We start from the raw sequence: 16,065 nt of genomic DNA on the forward strand, positions 1-16,065 counted from the left end.
GTGGTCGCTTGTGAGCAGTAGACATCAGGGAGTCAGAGAAAGGGTTTTGTTTCCTCATTTTGTTTGTTTTAGTACCAAACAGATCAGACTATGTTTAAAGATGAAAAGAGGATGAGATACAAGGAGAGGAAAGGTAATCCCTCCACTACAGTCCTAAGAGGTAAGAGACATAGAGCAGTCTTCCTGGCAAAAAAGGTCATTGGAATAACTTGGTGCATCTCAGTTTACACTTTCCTTCTCCTTGTGCCCCTTGACCTAGTCTTTCCTTCCAGGTGGACTCACAATGGCCCTCACCCCAACCCAATCCACTGCCTATACTTGTTTAGACTGGTTGAAACCAGACTAACAAAGAAGCCTGTGTCTTTGACAGTCAGCAAGTCAAGGAGTGATTTAGCTGCTTGGTTCTCAGTCCAGAGGACCTGAAGCACTCAAAGCCTGGGAGGGGAAAGTACCTGATATTTGTTTTCCACCCAGCTGTAGGGGACAATTGTTGCTAGTCTTGGCTGAGGCAGGCTTCCCTGGGGACTTTATATGCACAGAATTCTCTGTTAACTTTTTCTGAAAGATTGCCAGCACCAGATCTGGAAGCTTTGAAAATCCTCATAAAAGCAGAGAATGAAAAGAGGTAGAAGGGGAATGGGGCCTCCCAGGCTGAGCTCCTGACCTAGCCAGCCCCCTTTTTCTTCCATGAGTCCCGGGCTTTGGCCAGTTTTGCTTTCTGTTCTGGTCTATTTGCTTACTGTTTCGACCCTCCTTTCACAATTTCACCCGAGTTCTCTTGGAATAGTTTCTACATTGCCCTAGCTCTACTTTACCTGGGAACCAGATGACAAACATATTTTTAAAGTGTCTTTAACTGCTCTTCACTCTAAGTCAACAGTTAGACACAGTGAGTTCTAAAGTCAATGACAGGATGGAAGTGGGAAGATCTCTGACAAACCCTGATTGTTTGATGAGCCTTGAGCATGTAAGCTGTTTTTCTCCCTGTATGGACCATTTATCCTGACCTGGAAGTCAGAATCACTGTTCCTACAGTAGCAAAAAAACTTCTTGTGAGTGGACTGTTAGACTAGAGGCATCAAGTTCTTCAGCCTGGGCAGATGTGGTATGATATCAACAGTCTGATGGATTTTCCCCAGGTACCCACTTCTGTGATTCTCTCCCTGGCTCAAGACTCACTCAAAAGGAATTGACTAAAATACTAAACACTGTACATAACTTATACCTATAGGCAGTTCAGACTTCTCACTTTTGGAGAGGTTAAAATTTCTAATAAATCATCTTTTACCAGGAATTGATAGCTCCCCTCTAGATTACTCTCCAACCTCAGACCCAAGTTTAGCTATTTCCTTGATGCTACTATAATCTCCCATTTGAGTCTGTATGTCCTTCTGGTCAATTTCATTCTCACCTCTGGGATTCCTGATGCATCTTGCAGTTCCCAACTCTGGAAATCCCCACCACCTGCTCCATCTGTTCTTCCCCTTTGCCAACTACTATTTGAAGAACACATGCATACACACATTCTCTAGGGCAGTGGTTCTCAACCCGCTTAATGCTTCGACCCTCTAATACAGTTCCTCATGTTGTGGTGACCCCCAGCCATAAAATTATTTTGTTGCTACTCCATAACTTTAATTTTGCTATTGTTATGAATTGTAATGTAAATATCTGAGTTTTCCAATGGTCTTAAGTGACCCCTGTGAAAGAATCATTCGACCCCAAAGGGGTCTTCTTCACCCAAAGGTTGAGAACCACTGCTCTAGAGTCAATAGAGCTCTTAGTGCCCCTTGGTAAACTTCAACACTGCTCAGAGACCTTATGCCACGCCCTCTGCAGCATCTCCTCTTCACGTTAGTCACCCTAGGCTTGATTACTTCCTCTGTCTGCCTATGGCCTGGATTCTTATGGTCACTAAGAAAATTTAGATGAATTTGAAACCGATTTCTTCACTTCCTTCTTGATTACCCAAACCTGTCCTGAGTTTTTTCTTCACATATCTCCTTTCAGTCTCTCATATGGAGGACTTAAGGATGCTGTTTCTAAGACCAATGAATCAACAGTGCTTGGACTCAGAATCCTATCCCTCCTGCCCTCTTTAGCCCTTGTGTATATAGTTTATCTTTCTAGTTTAGACAAAGAGCTATATCTTAGTTATGTTTCTATTGCTGCAATGAGAAACCATAACCAAGGCAACTTACAAAAGGAAGAATTTAATTAGGGACTTGTTTACAGTTTCAAGAGGTTAGAGTCCATGTCTCTTATGGCATGGAATAAGACAGCAAGAAAGGAAGGTGTCCCCGGAGCTGAGAGCTTACATCTGATCCACAGCCACAGGGCAAAGGGAAAAAAACTATAGGTAGTTCATACTTCTCACTTTTGGTGAAGCTAAAATTTCTAGTAAATCATCATTTACCAAGAATTGCTAGCTCCCTTCTAGATTACTCTCCAACATTGGACACACCTTTATCTATTTAGCTAGGGATGGCATAGGCTTTTTAAACATCAAAGGTCATCCCCAGTGACACACCACCTCCAAAAAAAACACACCCCCTAATCCTTCCAAATAGTTCCACCAATTGAGGACCAAATATTCAAATATGGGGTCCATTCTGACCCAAACCACCACAAGCACATCATGGTAAAGGACTATGTTGTGACATTTATTTCTGTAGCCAACATATAGAATCATGGCTTGTACATTGTAGACATTCAGTAATTGGTCCAGCCCATAAATTGATGAGTTCTTATGGGACAGAATAGATTGATTTGAGTCCTTTGTTGTGTACCTACCTATTTAATAAGAGTACCTTTGAGCAGCCAGAAAGATGAAGAAAAAATTAAAGATGCTCCAGATCCAGGGTTTTGAAATAGAATTGCACGATATTTTAGTGGAAAATTTTAGCATAGAATTGACTCACTGCTTAATAAGAGAGTAGTGGAAAGAGCACTGGATTGGGACTAAGAAGATGTGGCTCTGCTAACATAAGTTGTATAACCATGGATACATTATTCAACCCTTCAGACTCATTACTTTCTCGCTCATACTTAGGATGGGGTCATTTTGATCATTAGATGGAGTCTTGGATATGAAAACACTTTTTGAAATCTGAAACTCTTCTCCAATACAGACATGTAAGTTTTAGTCACAACACCACAAATAGCTCTGAAGTTTCTATTTGTCATACCACTTCTAGTGTCGTGCTGACTTACCCTTTTTGTCCATACAGTACTCATCTCAACTGCCCATCATGTAAAGTGAAAATAAATCAGAATGTGAAGTATTTTCCCTCCAGATTCCCCCTTCCTGTCTCTTCTTTGGCCTATATGTGTCTATGTGGATGCTTTTACTAGGCCACAGGAATAATTGCTTACAATAGGAGCAAGGAAAGGTGAGGAGAGTATAAGTCACCCCAGTTTCTTGAATTCAAATTCACTGCTGAATGGGAAGTAATATAATCTAAGTCAGAGTATCACCTGGCCTTACCACTTTAGCAGACTCCTGCACCCTGGGCATATGTATTTAGATTAGAACATATATCTTTTCACCTGCATGAGTATGGATATGAATGCTGCTCTGATTCTAAATTAATACAGGGTATTCATTTGCATGAGAACAACACTAGGATTATGTGAATACCCCATTGCTATCCTTTTCTTGCCCCCCCCCACCCAGAGATCACTGAGTTTTATAGTAAGTGAATCCTGGTAGTGAATTCCTTTGATCCTATTCTATTCCTGTCTAAGAAGCAGTAGTTAATTCCTCTCCGTTACCTCTCAATTACCAAAACTTGATGGCTTCTCCCAAGAGAATGCAGGAAGCCAACATTGATCCAGACACAATCATCTCATACCAGCTCAGTATTAGACCCAAGATTGTGTAGTATAGCATTGAAGGATAATTTATTATGTCAGAGAAAAGTGTGGCAAGTATCCCTTATCTAATGGAATAGACACACTACGGCAAAAATTACTCTAAATTGAATCTCTGGCAGGTTATATGCTACTGTGATCTTCATTACAAACCCACGGCTGTTTTGATAGGAAAACTGAAAGAAAAACACTGGCTTTCAATGGTAATTAAACTATACGTTTAAAAATAGACCACATATTTTAGCACTAAGTCTAATCACTTGAAAACTATATAATGAGAATCCTGTGCCAAATCATTTGTCCCCGCTTTTCACTACTTTAAATTCTGCTCCTTGTTTCATTCAATCTTTTTCTGCCGAAAACTCTTACTGGAGAATCTTTACTCATTTAAGGGCTTATTGCCTTAGGAGCCCAATAAATGAGAATTTTGTTTTGAAATTGGAGTTTACTTATTCACTTTTGCCCCCAAAGCAAAGCTTTGCAAATGGAATACATGCATAGCTCCTTTTCACATGTGTCCATTGCAACTCACAAAGCACCCCAGGAAATAGGACAGAAAATACCCCCATTTTGTTGATGAAAAGACAAAGACCTAGATATTAATCGCCTTTCTCCAAACAGGAAATTGAGAGTGAAGACTTGAACATAAATCTTAAAATCTGTGTTATGTAAAACAGGAGGATTTTTCAAAGAGGCAAAGACAACAACAATTCATGTGTGCTGGAAATCATTGTAAAGAGGACTGCACAGTTGAATCATTCTTGAGGTGCTATTCTAACATCTAAGCAGGAGAAGAAAATTATAACAAGTTAAGTACTCCACATTCTTGCAACGGATGTACTGGTTGCAGGTTAAATTCAGCCAAATAAAGCCATATGTATTTTCTCATACACACTGGGACTCTTTGTATAGTCTATGCATTCATTCCAAGGAATGAACAGGCTCACTCAACCATTTGTAATACTTTCAAAAGATGTTTATTTTGTTTCTGCTTATATGGTCAAGTACTACAATTTTGTTTGACTTTTGGTTCTTGTAATGTTCAATTTTTGGAAAGTTGGTTCTGGTTTGGTTTCTTATACAGATTTAGGAACTTGTCATGGAGAAGACAGACCTGAAGATTCATCAAGTTATTTGCCTCTATCGAGACATTCTCCCAGGGATGAAGGAAAATTTGACATTTAGAAACTAAATCTTCCCGTTTCTGCTCTGCACAATGATATAAAATAAGCACATCATACCCATATTCCCTCATCCACTGGTAAATTAATATGTGGCCATTGGAATACTTAAAGCATCAAAATATGTCTACTAGAGCCAGGAAAATTATCCATTACCCATAGGCCCACTAAAGAAGACATTTTTGCTTGCACAACAAGAAATTGTTTTATATTTGTAAGTTTTAGGTAGTATTGTTTTTAGGTAGTATTTTAGGTAGTATTGAAGTATATTTTCTTACTTTATTCAATTATATTAGTTTATTTGTGTTTCTTAGTGCTTGTTCCAGTGAAAATTTTGTGTAAAGTGAGATAAAATTCTTTCATATGAATAAAATTCACATTTTCTGTCCAGAACAGCTCTCATTGTGGGTTTACATTTCTATATTCAGAGCATTGTTCAAGGTAGAGAAGTGGTAGAAGGAAGTCACCATTACATTTGGAAAGAGAACTGTGAGTATTGAGGCAGAAAACCGTGATGGAAAGAGTTGCCTAGCAAGAGTTAAATTTATCATTCTAGGATTTGTCTTTCCCAAAGTCTCAACATGTTGACAACAGTCAATGGAACTGGTATATGTGTGTCTGCAAACAGAACTTGTAGTTGCATGTCTTCATGCCAGGGCTGGCTGTTTCAAACACTGATTACAGCTAACGAACTAGGAAAGAAATGTTTTCATTTATGCATGGAAAGCCAGATTATGGCTTTCCTTTGCAGTGACACAGACAAGTTGGGAGATTGAGTCTTTGATAGATGCCACAGCTATCTACCCACAAATCCTTGTATATGTTGTTTTTCTGTTTATTTGCATAGGAAGGGTTATTCGTCTTGCTGTCTGGCAAAATTGGATGATGCTAAAATTATCAAATCAAACTAGAGCTTTGTGGATCACAAAATTCTGTATATCTACATAAGGAGATTTTTGTTTCTGTTGTTATTATTTGGGTTTTTATTTTTTGTTGTTTTGTCTGTTTATCTATTTGAGTCGGGGTCTCTCATGTGGCCCACACTGTCCTCACACTATCTGTGTAGCCAAGGATTGCCTTGAACTCCTGATCTTTCTGCCTCCTAAACTCTCAAATGCTATCATTACAGGGTGTTACTACCATACCCAGCTAAAGTCTTTAGCTGCCAAATACTGTTAATATCCTTCCACTGCCAGTATTCTTACACCTTGTTCATAGACAGTGATACTCTTTAAGTACTGCTACTAGGAAAATGACATTAGAGGGCCCTGTATTTGCCCATCTCAATTTGTTCCAATAAAGGAGCATAGAATTGATTGAAAAGCCCTAACATTAGCTCTACTACTAAGCAGCTATGGGGTTTTAAGGCCCATTGGTTAACTGCTTCTCAGCTTGATACTCATAGCCTGCACCTGGGAGGTATTGCAATGACTCAGAGGAAGGGCAAAAAGAAAAGTGTTGGTCTGAATTCCCTTAAGTATCTCTGCTCTTGAACATGTATTCATTAATATCTGATGTACTATATTGCATGGTTAGTCTCCTTTGGCCAGATTCTGTCAAATTTTTCATCCCCCAGCCCCATACCCTCTAACTAAGATAAGAATACGAATTACAATTGTAAATTAAGGATGATTTGTAAAATCCAAGCCAGCTAACACCTGACTGGAGCTCAGGAATCTTTGTATTCCACTTATGGGAGCTCCTGGGAACATTTCAGGCTAGCAACAATTATTTAATCTCATTTTGCCCCTCATTAATAAGATTTGCAAAGAACCTTCTAAATGAGTCCATGTGCACATTTTTAAGAGTTTGTTTATTATATTTCTTTATTTATTTTACATCCTGACTATAGTTCCCCTCCCTCCTGTCCTCTCATTTTCTCCACACACCTTCCTTCCACACCCCCATACCACTTCTCCTCTGTTTCAGGTCAGAAAGAGGCAGGCTTCCTAAGGGTATCAACAAAGTATAGCATATCAGGTTTTGGTAAGGCTAAGCACCCTAACCCCTTGTATTAAAGCTGGGCAAGGCAACCCAGTATGAGGAATGGTTTTCCAAGGGTCAGCCAAAGCACTAGGGACAGCCATTTGCTCCCATTGTTCGGAGTCCCACAAGTAAACCAAGCTACACAGCTGCCCCATGCGCACATTCAATTCTCTATTTTCATTTATTTCACAGCTAGGCTTTTCTTTTACAATTATGTTTCCAGTGTCTGCCACACCCTAGATACTGCATGTCCAAAGATGCAATGAGTAAAGCCACCTTCATCCCTTAACTTCTCGAATCTTCTAAGCTACTGCAAAAAGCAAGTGTTGAACAGCTGTTCGCAGACTTTTTTTAAATGCAAACTGTCCAAACAAGAACTCCAGGAACTCTTCATCTCCCACCAAGAGCTCTCTATCTCCTAGGGATCCTCAAGTCAGTGTATAGATCTTTCAGTGGCCCTAGCAAATAACATGGTAGTTGACCTTTGCACCTCCCTCGGTTTTACTCATCAAGTCCAATCTAACACAAAATTTTTGTCACCGTTAGTCTTTGAAATATTTCTCAATGCTGCTTTCTCCCCATCCCCAGTACTAGCAATCTAATCCAAACCACTGGCATTTCTATCCAAGAGGTCACAGCATCAATACTCCATCTCTGGCTGTACAGCCCATACACTTCACTTTCTCTTGTATTGTGGCAGAATGAGAAAGAAGTGGAAGTGCCTTGGACCATAGAAATAAAAGAATTCTGGGGGAGTTCCTGAAATTTTGAACTCCTGATCTGCACAAGCCATAGCCTACTAAGTAATAGAAATATGCCAATTATTATTAATTTTTATTGCACATTTATTCTTCTAGGTACCATGCAAAATGATTTTCAGCGGGGATTCTCCAAGTGTGGCCCTCACTCGAGCAGCATGAGTACCACCTGGGGACTTATTAAATGCACACATTCTTAGCCATACCTAGTCTGAAATTGTTCAGGTGAATCTGCTGCATTCTAAGAAGTAAAATCCATGGTTTCCATTAATTATTTTTGCAGAATGTCTGTAAGTGCCCTGTGAATTAGACACTAGCATCATCTTTATTTGATACAAAGATAAGGAAATTGAGGCCATCCTTTGTGTCATTGTCCTACAGTGATGTAGAGGGATGTGAATCCAACACTTTACTCTGAATCTTTGTCCCCTTAGCTACTATGCCAGGCTGTCTGTCTAAACTCCAGAGTAGGTTAGGACCCAATGTAAGGTTTAAAACATAGCTTGTGAACCACAGTAAATCCTCTAGGACCCAGAGGTTTTTACATCCACTCCCTCTCTCACTTCGATCAAGCTAAGCCTGGCGCCTGCTCACAAAAGTTGATTTCCTAATTTCCACAAGCATGTTGCTCTCTGTATTTGGAATGCATTCCCTACCATATTATTAAACCCTTCCTTATGCCTCTAACCTCTTGCTGGATCACACATCTCTGAATTCCTCTGGCACTCATGCAGAACATTTTTTAAAATTTATTGCCTACCACTTTATTCCCAACCACTTGTTATGATGAGCCCTCTCCTTCCCAAGAAGCAGGGTGGGCCATGTGGTGTGTTTTCCTGTGTATTACCATTTCATTAACCACACATAGCTACATACATGTGTAGTTCAGAACGCTACCAAAGATGAAAACTGGTGAATTAGCTTGCTGATGGGCTATGTACGCTTTTTTTCAAGTAAAAAAAAAAAAACTATAAGCACCACAAATACAGAAACTATTTCTTACCCACCATCTTCACCCAAGTGCCTGGAATAGGGTAGGTGCCAAATAAATTAACTGTTGTATAGACAGCTACCATTCAGTATAGGAAACAAAATCATTCCACTCAGAGCTCAAAACTGAACGAGTGCTCAGGAACCATATCTATCACATGTAGAGGAAATCAACCTTTAAAGGCTCCAAAAGGTATCATGATACTGTGTTTCCAAAAGTCTAGAGGTGATGTCAGATGAACTTGGGTAACTCGCTCTTTCTCAGTCCTGAACTGGGTGATTCCCAAGTCTTATGCAGCTCTTTTCTGTGGTCCTATGAGCAGTCAGGTCTTGATTAACTCTCTTGCAACCGTCTAGACTTCCCAAGAAGATACTACCCTTTCTGAGCTACTTGCTTCTCAGTGTGTGTATTTATTCATTTCCTTCTGCATCCATTCAGCAAAAATTATTGCCAAGTACTGAGATGAGCATTAGATAAGTCTGTGGGAAGTAAGACATGGTCTTAAGGAGCTCATTCTATCTTCAACAGGGGTATTGACATATTATCTGAAATACATAATACATAACCTAGCTACATTGTGGGATGGGAGTAATCATGGAAAGCTTCCTGAAGAAACTGGTATCTTTGCTAGAACCTGAAGGATACATAGAACTAGCCGGGACAACAGACACGTATCTAAAAGCACATGCAACTGCAATGTGTGAGGATGCTCAGCAAGAGCAAAGCAAGGCTGAGGATGGTGAGCTAATGTGGGGCCACTAGATACAGGGGAGAGATGAGAAGGTCCTGAAGTAAGACTATGGCAGTAGAGACACACACACATGATTGGCTTATATTTGAAGTTGGATTGGCAATCCTTGCTGATGGTGGCTTGGATGTGAGAAAGGAAGCAATGTGGGGCAATCCTGCATTTCTAGATGTATTAAATTTGTGATTTACTGAGTGATGTCTGATCATTCTGGAGAAAGGAGCCAGTTTCCGGAATGGGATTGCAGAGAACACAATAAGCCAATAAGCTCTTGTTGGGGTTGAATTAGAATGTTCCAGTGCAGAGACCATCTAAAACATTAGTTGTAGGCTTATGTAATATTCAGAGGAGAAATCCCACTAGAGGTTCACACTTGGGGGCGCAGTATTAAAAAGTAGCTTGTGTTACTTTAGGATAAAATATGGAAAGACACTGAGGACTGCAGTGTCTGGAAGGACTAAGACACAATCTCTAAGGAATGGAGAATTGGTCTCACAGATGTTGGTTGTCAGTTTACATGCTCCATCATTCCCTGATACCCCACCCCTCTGTCCAAAAAAAAAAAAAAAAAGAAAGGTTTCTCAATTACATTTGTACATCTTTCACTTAAACATCAGGTAAAAGGCATGGATTACTTAATCCTAACTTCTTCATTCTATCATAAACGATACTAATGAGAAAAGGGAATTGACATTTTTGTTCTAGATACCTTGTGTGTTTTACAAACATTGACTCACTTAAATGCTATCAATAATTCTACACAACAGTGAGTATAGTATTCAAACCCTTGACACTAAGTAACTTGCCTAGGAATACAGCTAAAATGGCTAGGAGGACTCTGAATCCAGGGTCATGGAAAAGGGCTGCCCCACCTTAGTATCTCCTAGAATACAACTGGATCCTCAGGAAGGCCTCCCTCTTCCTTTCCCTGCTTTGTAAATATCACTCGCATCCCTGGCTTAATGTTTTCTCTCCATTAAAGGACAAGCCTCCCCTTGGGAAAAGTAAACCTCAAAGTTGTCAGTCATTCATGCCTCAGTGGGAATGGGTTTCAGATTCTTAGGACCAAATTTTAATTGCATGAGAGAAGACCACTGGAATTTTGATGGGGGGGTATAAAAAGGAAGAAATACACCAAATTATGTGGTCAGAATCTTCCATCAGTTTTGCCATTCCACCTAGCTTCAGGTATGTGCTTCTAATAGTCTTAGATGCCACTTGTGCATATTTCCTCCTCGTTATGGGTATGTCCATTAATGGATGTATTAGTCTCTTGTCTGATTCTAATCAAAGGTAACCTTAAACTGCACACTGACTCCAAACCACCATAATCAGGAGGAGATGGCCAGCTTGAGCTGCAGACCTGTAGTCACGGCCTTAGGCACAATTCCCAACCCTTGAGAATTAGGTCCTGCTGTGCACATTAAAAAAGACTGAGCAGATGGAGACAGGAGAGCTTGTTGGAACAACGTGAAGGAGTCCCTTCTGCCCTGGATGGGTCCATCTGCCAAAATAAATGACATGTATCAGGGCATGGCATTAGTCCAAGCCCATTGAAATTCTGCTAGCCATCCAAACAGTGATGGTGCTTCAGATTGGGTCTGTGATCAGGGTTAGGAAGAGAGAAATGATGGGTGAGCATCTGGCTGCTGCAGCCGACTGATGGGATCAGTCCCAGAGGAGGATCTAGGGTGAGGGGGAGACAGCCTCAAGGACCCCCTAGGAAATCTGCCCCTAACAAACAGGCAGAGAGCCTAGCACTGAACGGAGATAGTCTGGTTTAAGTCTCATGCTGTTCCTACTAGCTATGTGACCTTAAAAAAATCCTTTTTCTCTCAGCCTACTCTACCCCCGTATAAAATAAACCCTGGGCTAAATGGTCTCCAAGGGCCTTTCTTGCTTGAACATTCTGTGACTTCTCTGACACTGGTTTGATTTCTCTTTCTCTGTGTGAGAAAGGCCCACCCACCCACCTGTTTATCTTCAATCTCTATGTTCTCACACTGACCTCTGCTGGCCATTAGAAAAAGTGTCGTAGGCAAGTGTCTTGAGGAAAAACAAACCAACCATACCGCAGTCTATCTGTGCTTCAGTATGAAGCTTTACGCAGCACACTGAAACTCTATGCACTGGAAGTGAGGGTGGGGGAAAGCCAAGCAATGCTAAGCACAGATCCAGAAACCCCAAAAAGTGTCTCTCCTTTTCTCATGGCTGCCTTCACCTGCTCTTGTTGCTCTGTGCCACCGGATTTCAGTGGGTGGGAAGATTCCTCTCAAAGCATCACAAGGCCTTGGCACCACACTGGGGAGGCAATTCAAGATAAGCAGCTCTTTGGAAGCCTCCAGACACCTATGAGCAGGATCCTGTGTTGAAGTCAGCCTGAGAGGTTTCCTGCTGGGCTGCTGACATAGCCAACCAACCTAAAAAATCTGAGACCAGCCCCAGAATCCTTGTTTGTCCAAGACATGCATCTCCAAAAAACCCCTTTGGGATTTGCTTGTTTGTTTGTTTTTAATCTCACGAATTCTTCAGGGGACTTATATGCAATATTCAGGCTTCCAAACCATCCTCTACTGGACCAAATCAGAATTCTGTTTTGTCCAGCATAGCATTTCTCAAGCCTAAGTTTCCTAGTTTATCCGTGCTGATGAGCATGTGTTCAGAAATCTAAGAGAGCAGAGGTGCATAGTGCCAGTACATGTGTCACACTGGGCACTGCCTAAGCTCCCACAGCAGCAAAAGCAGGATGGGAATCAGGCCACAAGACAACCCTCTCTCTTAGTAGTTGTCTGAGGATTACCAATGTCCCCCTACCCTTGATGGAAGAACCTCTTTGGCAGGGCTGAGATTTTGGACCAAACATTCTGTGGTCTGACTGGATCTTCTCTGTTAGTAATAATACAATCCATTAAGTTCACCCTGCCCCTATCCCACCAAGCAGCCCTCTCCTCCAACAGCTGCTGCTTATCCCCCTCCCTTGCTCCAACCTCAGGCAGGCTGCCTCAGTCTCCTGGTGATGCTCATGGCCCTCCTTAATGAGTTACAACACTGAACACTGTTTTCTGCCCAGCTGCATCTTCAGAGCTGATCACACCATGCCTTCACCTTTCCTGCCTAACTTTCCAGGCCCATTCCAGCTGGAGTTTTCTTGGCCTTCCCAAGTAGCCGTGACTCCCCCCAGCCATGGGCCATGTGTTGTGTTCCACAGACCTTCTCAGGCAACCTTTCCACTATGCACCTGAAGCTCTTACTCTCTATTGCATACTGGTGCTGTCAGGGTGGTGTGTATGTTCATCTTGAAACCTAGGTCCGTTACCCACTCCTTCACTCATCCTTAACAAATGCTAGCATAATGACTTTAAAGTATTGTGGGGTGCTTTCCTCTTTAGTAGTACTCATGCGTGTGTGTGTGTGTGTGTGTGTGTGTGTGTGTGTGTGTGTGTGTGTGTGTGTTTGAGCCAAGTTCAATGACAAACACAAGAATTGTTCTAAACAAAATTCCACCAACAGCACATGAGAGCTTAAAAAGTAAACACTCAGTATCTACCCCAGTCACTCCCAGACGTTTGCCAAACAGTTCATGGCCTGCACCATAAGCACGGGGAAGTTTGAGTGGTACACAGTGTTCCAGAGAGTTGTGTTTCATTGGGTAGAATATCTTTCACTTCTTTGCAAGAGTTCTAGGGCTTCAATGGGCCTGACTGACACTGCAAATTATGTTCCAAAGAACCAGAACAGCTGGTGGGCACTGGCATTATCAGAACATAACTCTAGACACTGTGTTTACAGCATCTATTCTGTTTTCAGCCTTTAAAAATGCAAAGTCTGAAGGAGACAGGAAAGAGCATGTTTAATGGGCTTCCTCAGAGTTTTCACAGTTTTTTAGGAAATTATGGACAGTCACTAAAGGGGTGGGGAAGTAGGACTGGAAGCATTTATGAAAATAGACTTTCTATCAGATATGAAGTTCTCAGATAGGCAATGCACATTGCTAATGGTTTTCACTTTGCAGCCAAAATAAAAGAAGTCCCTACTGGGATTTGTTCTAAATGATAGTCCAGCCTGTCTGTTTTTGCACCCACTGGGGTTAATTCTCTGTCTCAGTCTGCTTTAAAATGTCAGCCTGAACTCTCAGCCTTAATTGTTACAGACATTTTATAACCAAGGCATTCAAAATCTTCAGGCTGTTCACTCCTGCTACCATAATTGATACTTAATAGATATGCTCAGGCTCCTTGTGCTTTCCACATTGGGTGCTGTGCAAATAGAGGGAGGGGCTGAAAGGGGGATAAGAAAGAAGAATGAGAATGAGTGTGTGTGTGTGTGTGTGTGTGTGTGTGTGTGTGTGTGTGTGTGTGTGTGTGTGTGGTCCCTGTGAATATCTGTTGCTAGGTACAATGATGGGATCTTAGGATCAGCTAACAAAGATGAATTTTGAAGAACTGGCAGTTTCTGGAGTCACCCTTCTTTGGCCCCCTGGGGCAGCATTCTTTAGACATGGCCATTTCTGAACTTCACTACAAGCATGTGGTTGGCCATTTGGATGTAACTTATAAAATGCCATGATGCTCTCCAGTGTTCTGTTCTTTCACTATTTTGACATTCTGATGGATGGCCTGGCATTAACTGGGAAGAGGACAATATTATCCAGCCTGAATAACTAATCTCCTCAGAAGTACAAAGTTGAAGGATCTTGGTGCACATGAATCTTATTAAATGTGCTTATAAAATGTGTTCTATCCAAATAAGCTTAGCAGCCCCTAAAATAGCCTTTTTTGATCCATGTCTGGAACGCTGGCATGCTGCACTGATCTCTGAGCCAAAATTATTTAGTGAAGTGGTGCCTGTACTTTGTGCATGAGAAAACTGGAAATGTTGGCATTAAATCCTCTGATGACTAATTTTCAGCCATTCTGTCCATCTTTAGGGGCGCCCTGGACCAATTGGAACTCAAGGTCCAGCAGGTCCTGAAGGATTTGCTGGTCCTACTGGTTTATCAGGGTTGAAAGGAGACAGAGGCTTCCCAGGCCCTCTGGGACCATACGGATCAAAAGGAGATAAGGTAAGATGCACCTTTGATATAAGGGTTATAAGTATAAAAGTAAAATGTTCAGTCTCAGTTCTCAGGGGAATATGGTTGTCCCTAAATATTTTGGTGCCAGGGCACATACTTTAAGACGAGCTGAGCCAAAGTACTGTATGTACTTTTGTGATAATGTCTTTGAGAAACATAGTACCATGTGCAACAACTATACTGAAATAAAACTATGAAGAAAATAAAAGAAAGGAAGGCAGAAAAACAGAACAAGCAAGAACTCAGAAGACTTAGAACCATTCTGGGCCACAAATAGAAGAGAATGCACTACAGAATCAAGAAGAATGCTAATAACATGGTGACTGGCCTACAGAGTTTAGCAACTTTAATTTAGACCCTCTGTATTTTCATCACCGCCTATTAATCCCATATTGTAGAGAAGAAATAATTATAAGGGTAGATGAAGTTATAATACTTATCCAGATGCATGAGGTTGATGGCAATTTCCTACTCATGGATGGTGTGGATGGCAACTCACGGATCACATATATTCACATCTCAGGAAAGGAAAACATTGCATGTAAGGCCGCACAGAGTTATACTCGGGAACGGAGTAAACCAAGAGGCTACAGGTGACAGGCTTTATCATCAAGAAGTTGTGGTGCCCCGGTTCCTTAAAGCAGGCATGATTTGACCTGTTTGAATAAGCCAGTGGCCTCACCTGCACTGAAACTGTCATTCATGCATAAGCAAGAATTGCACCTGTCCTCGGATAAGAAGAGTTGTCTAGCTTAGGATCCTTATCTTAATGAAGGAGTAGAATGGGGAGAAATTCTTTGTTAGACTAGTCAAAGCCCGTCTGTTTTTATCTAGATGTAAAGGTTACCTGTAATATTGAGCATTAATTTTTAGGGCTTCCAAGATACTGTTTAACACAAGAACTGGTCTCTGAATATAAATAAGCATGCTCAAGATCTTAGATCAACCCCTTAGACTTGGGATCTATAGCAACACAGCATGAGGAAAGAGATGTAAAACCTCAACAATTTAAGTCATTGAATCCCATCAGCAAACATATTGAACCTAACAGGCATCGATTGGATTGGCTCACACATTTCTCTTCCTTCTCCTTTCTTTAGGGTCCCATGGGAGTTCCTGGCTTTGTTGGCCTCAGTGGAATTCCGGTGAGTATTACACTGAAGCAACATTTTTTTCTGTTTTTTTAAATTTATTTAATTTTTTACAGCCCAGTCACAGTTTCCCCTCCCTCCTCTGCTCCCAGGCGGCCCTTCCCCTGACCCCTTCTGCTCCCACCTCCCAATCTGCTCCTCCTCCTTTTCTGTTTAGGAAAGGGCATATCAATTGCAGTAAGAGTAAGCACTTCCCCATATATTAAGACTGGGCAAGGCGACCCAGTATGAGGAGCAGGGTCCCAAAGCCAGCAAAGGACTAGGAGACAGCCCCTGTTCCCATAGTTAGGAGTCCCACAAGAG

The 16,065-nt window shown here is 41.4% G+C and overlaps 1 protein-coding gene across 1 annotated transcript in view; it reads left to right on the forward strand.

The window, feature by feature from the left end:
• Positions 1 to 16,065, forward strand: part of LOC100772869 (collagen alpha-6(IV) chain) — a 166,805-nt gene that overhangs the window by 81,518 nt on the left and 69,222 nt on the right. Inside the window, exons 3-4 of the mRNA XM_035449710.1 lie at positions 14,465 to 14,599; positions 15,712 to 15,756. Of these exons, the coding sequence (XP_035305601.1) occupies positions 14,465 to 14,599; positions 15,712 to 15,756 (180 nt within the window). The remainder of the gene's footprint in view (positions 1 to 14,464; positions 14,600 to 15,711; positions 15,757 to 16,065) is intronic.

Source organism: Cricetulus griseus, chromosome X (genome assembly GCF_003668045.3).
Source record: "Cricetulus griseus strain 17A/GY chromosome X, alternate assembly CriGri-PICRH-1.0, whole genome shotgun sequence".
NCBI lineage: Eukaryota > Metazoa > Chordata > Mammalia > Rodentia > Cricetidae > Cricetulus > Cricetulus griseus.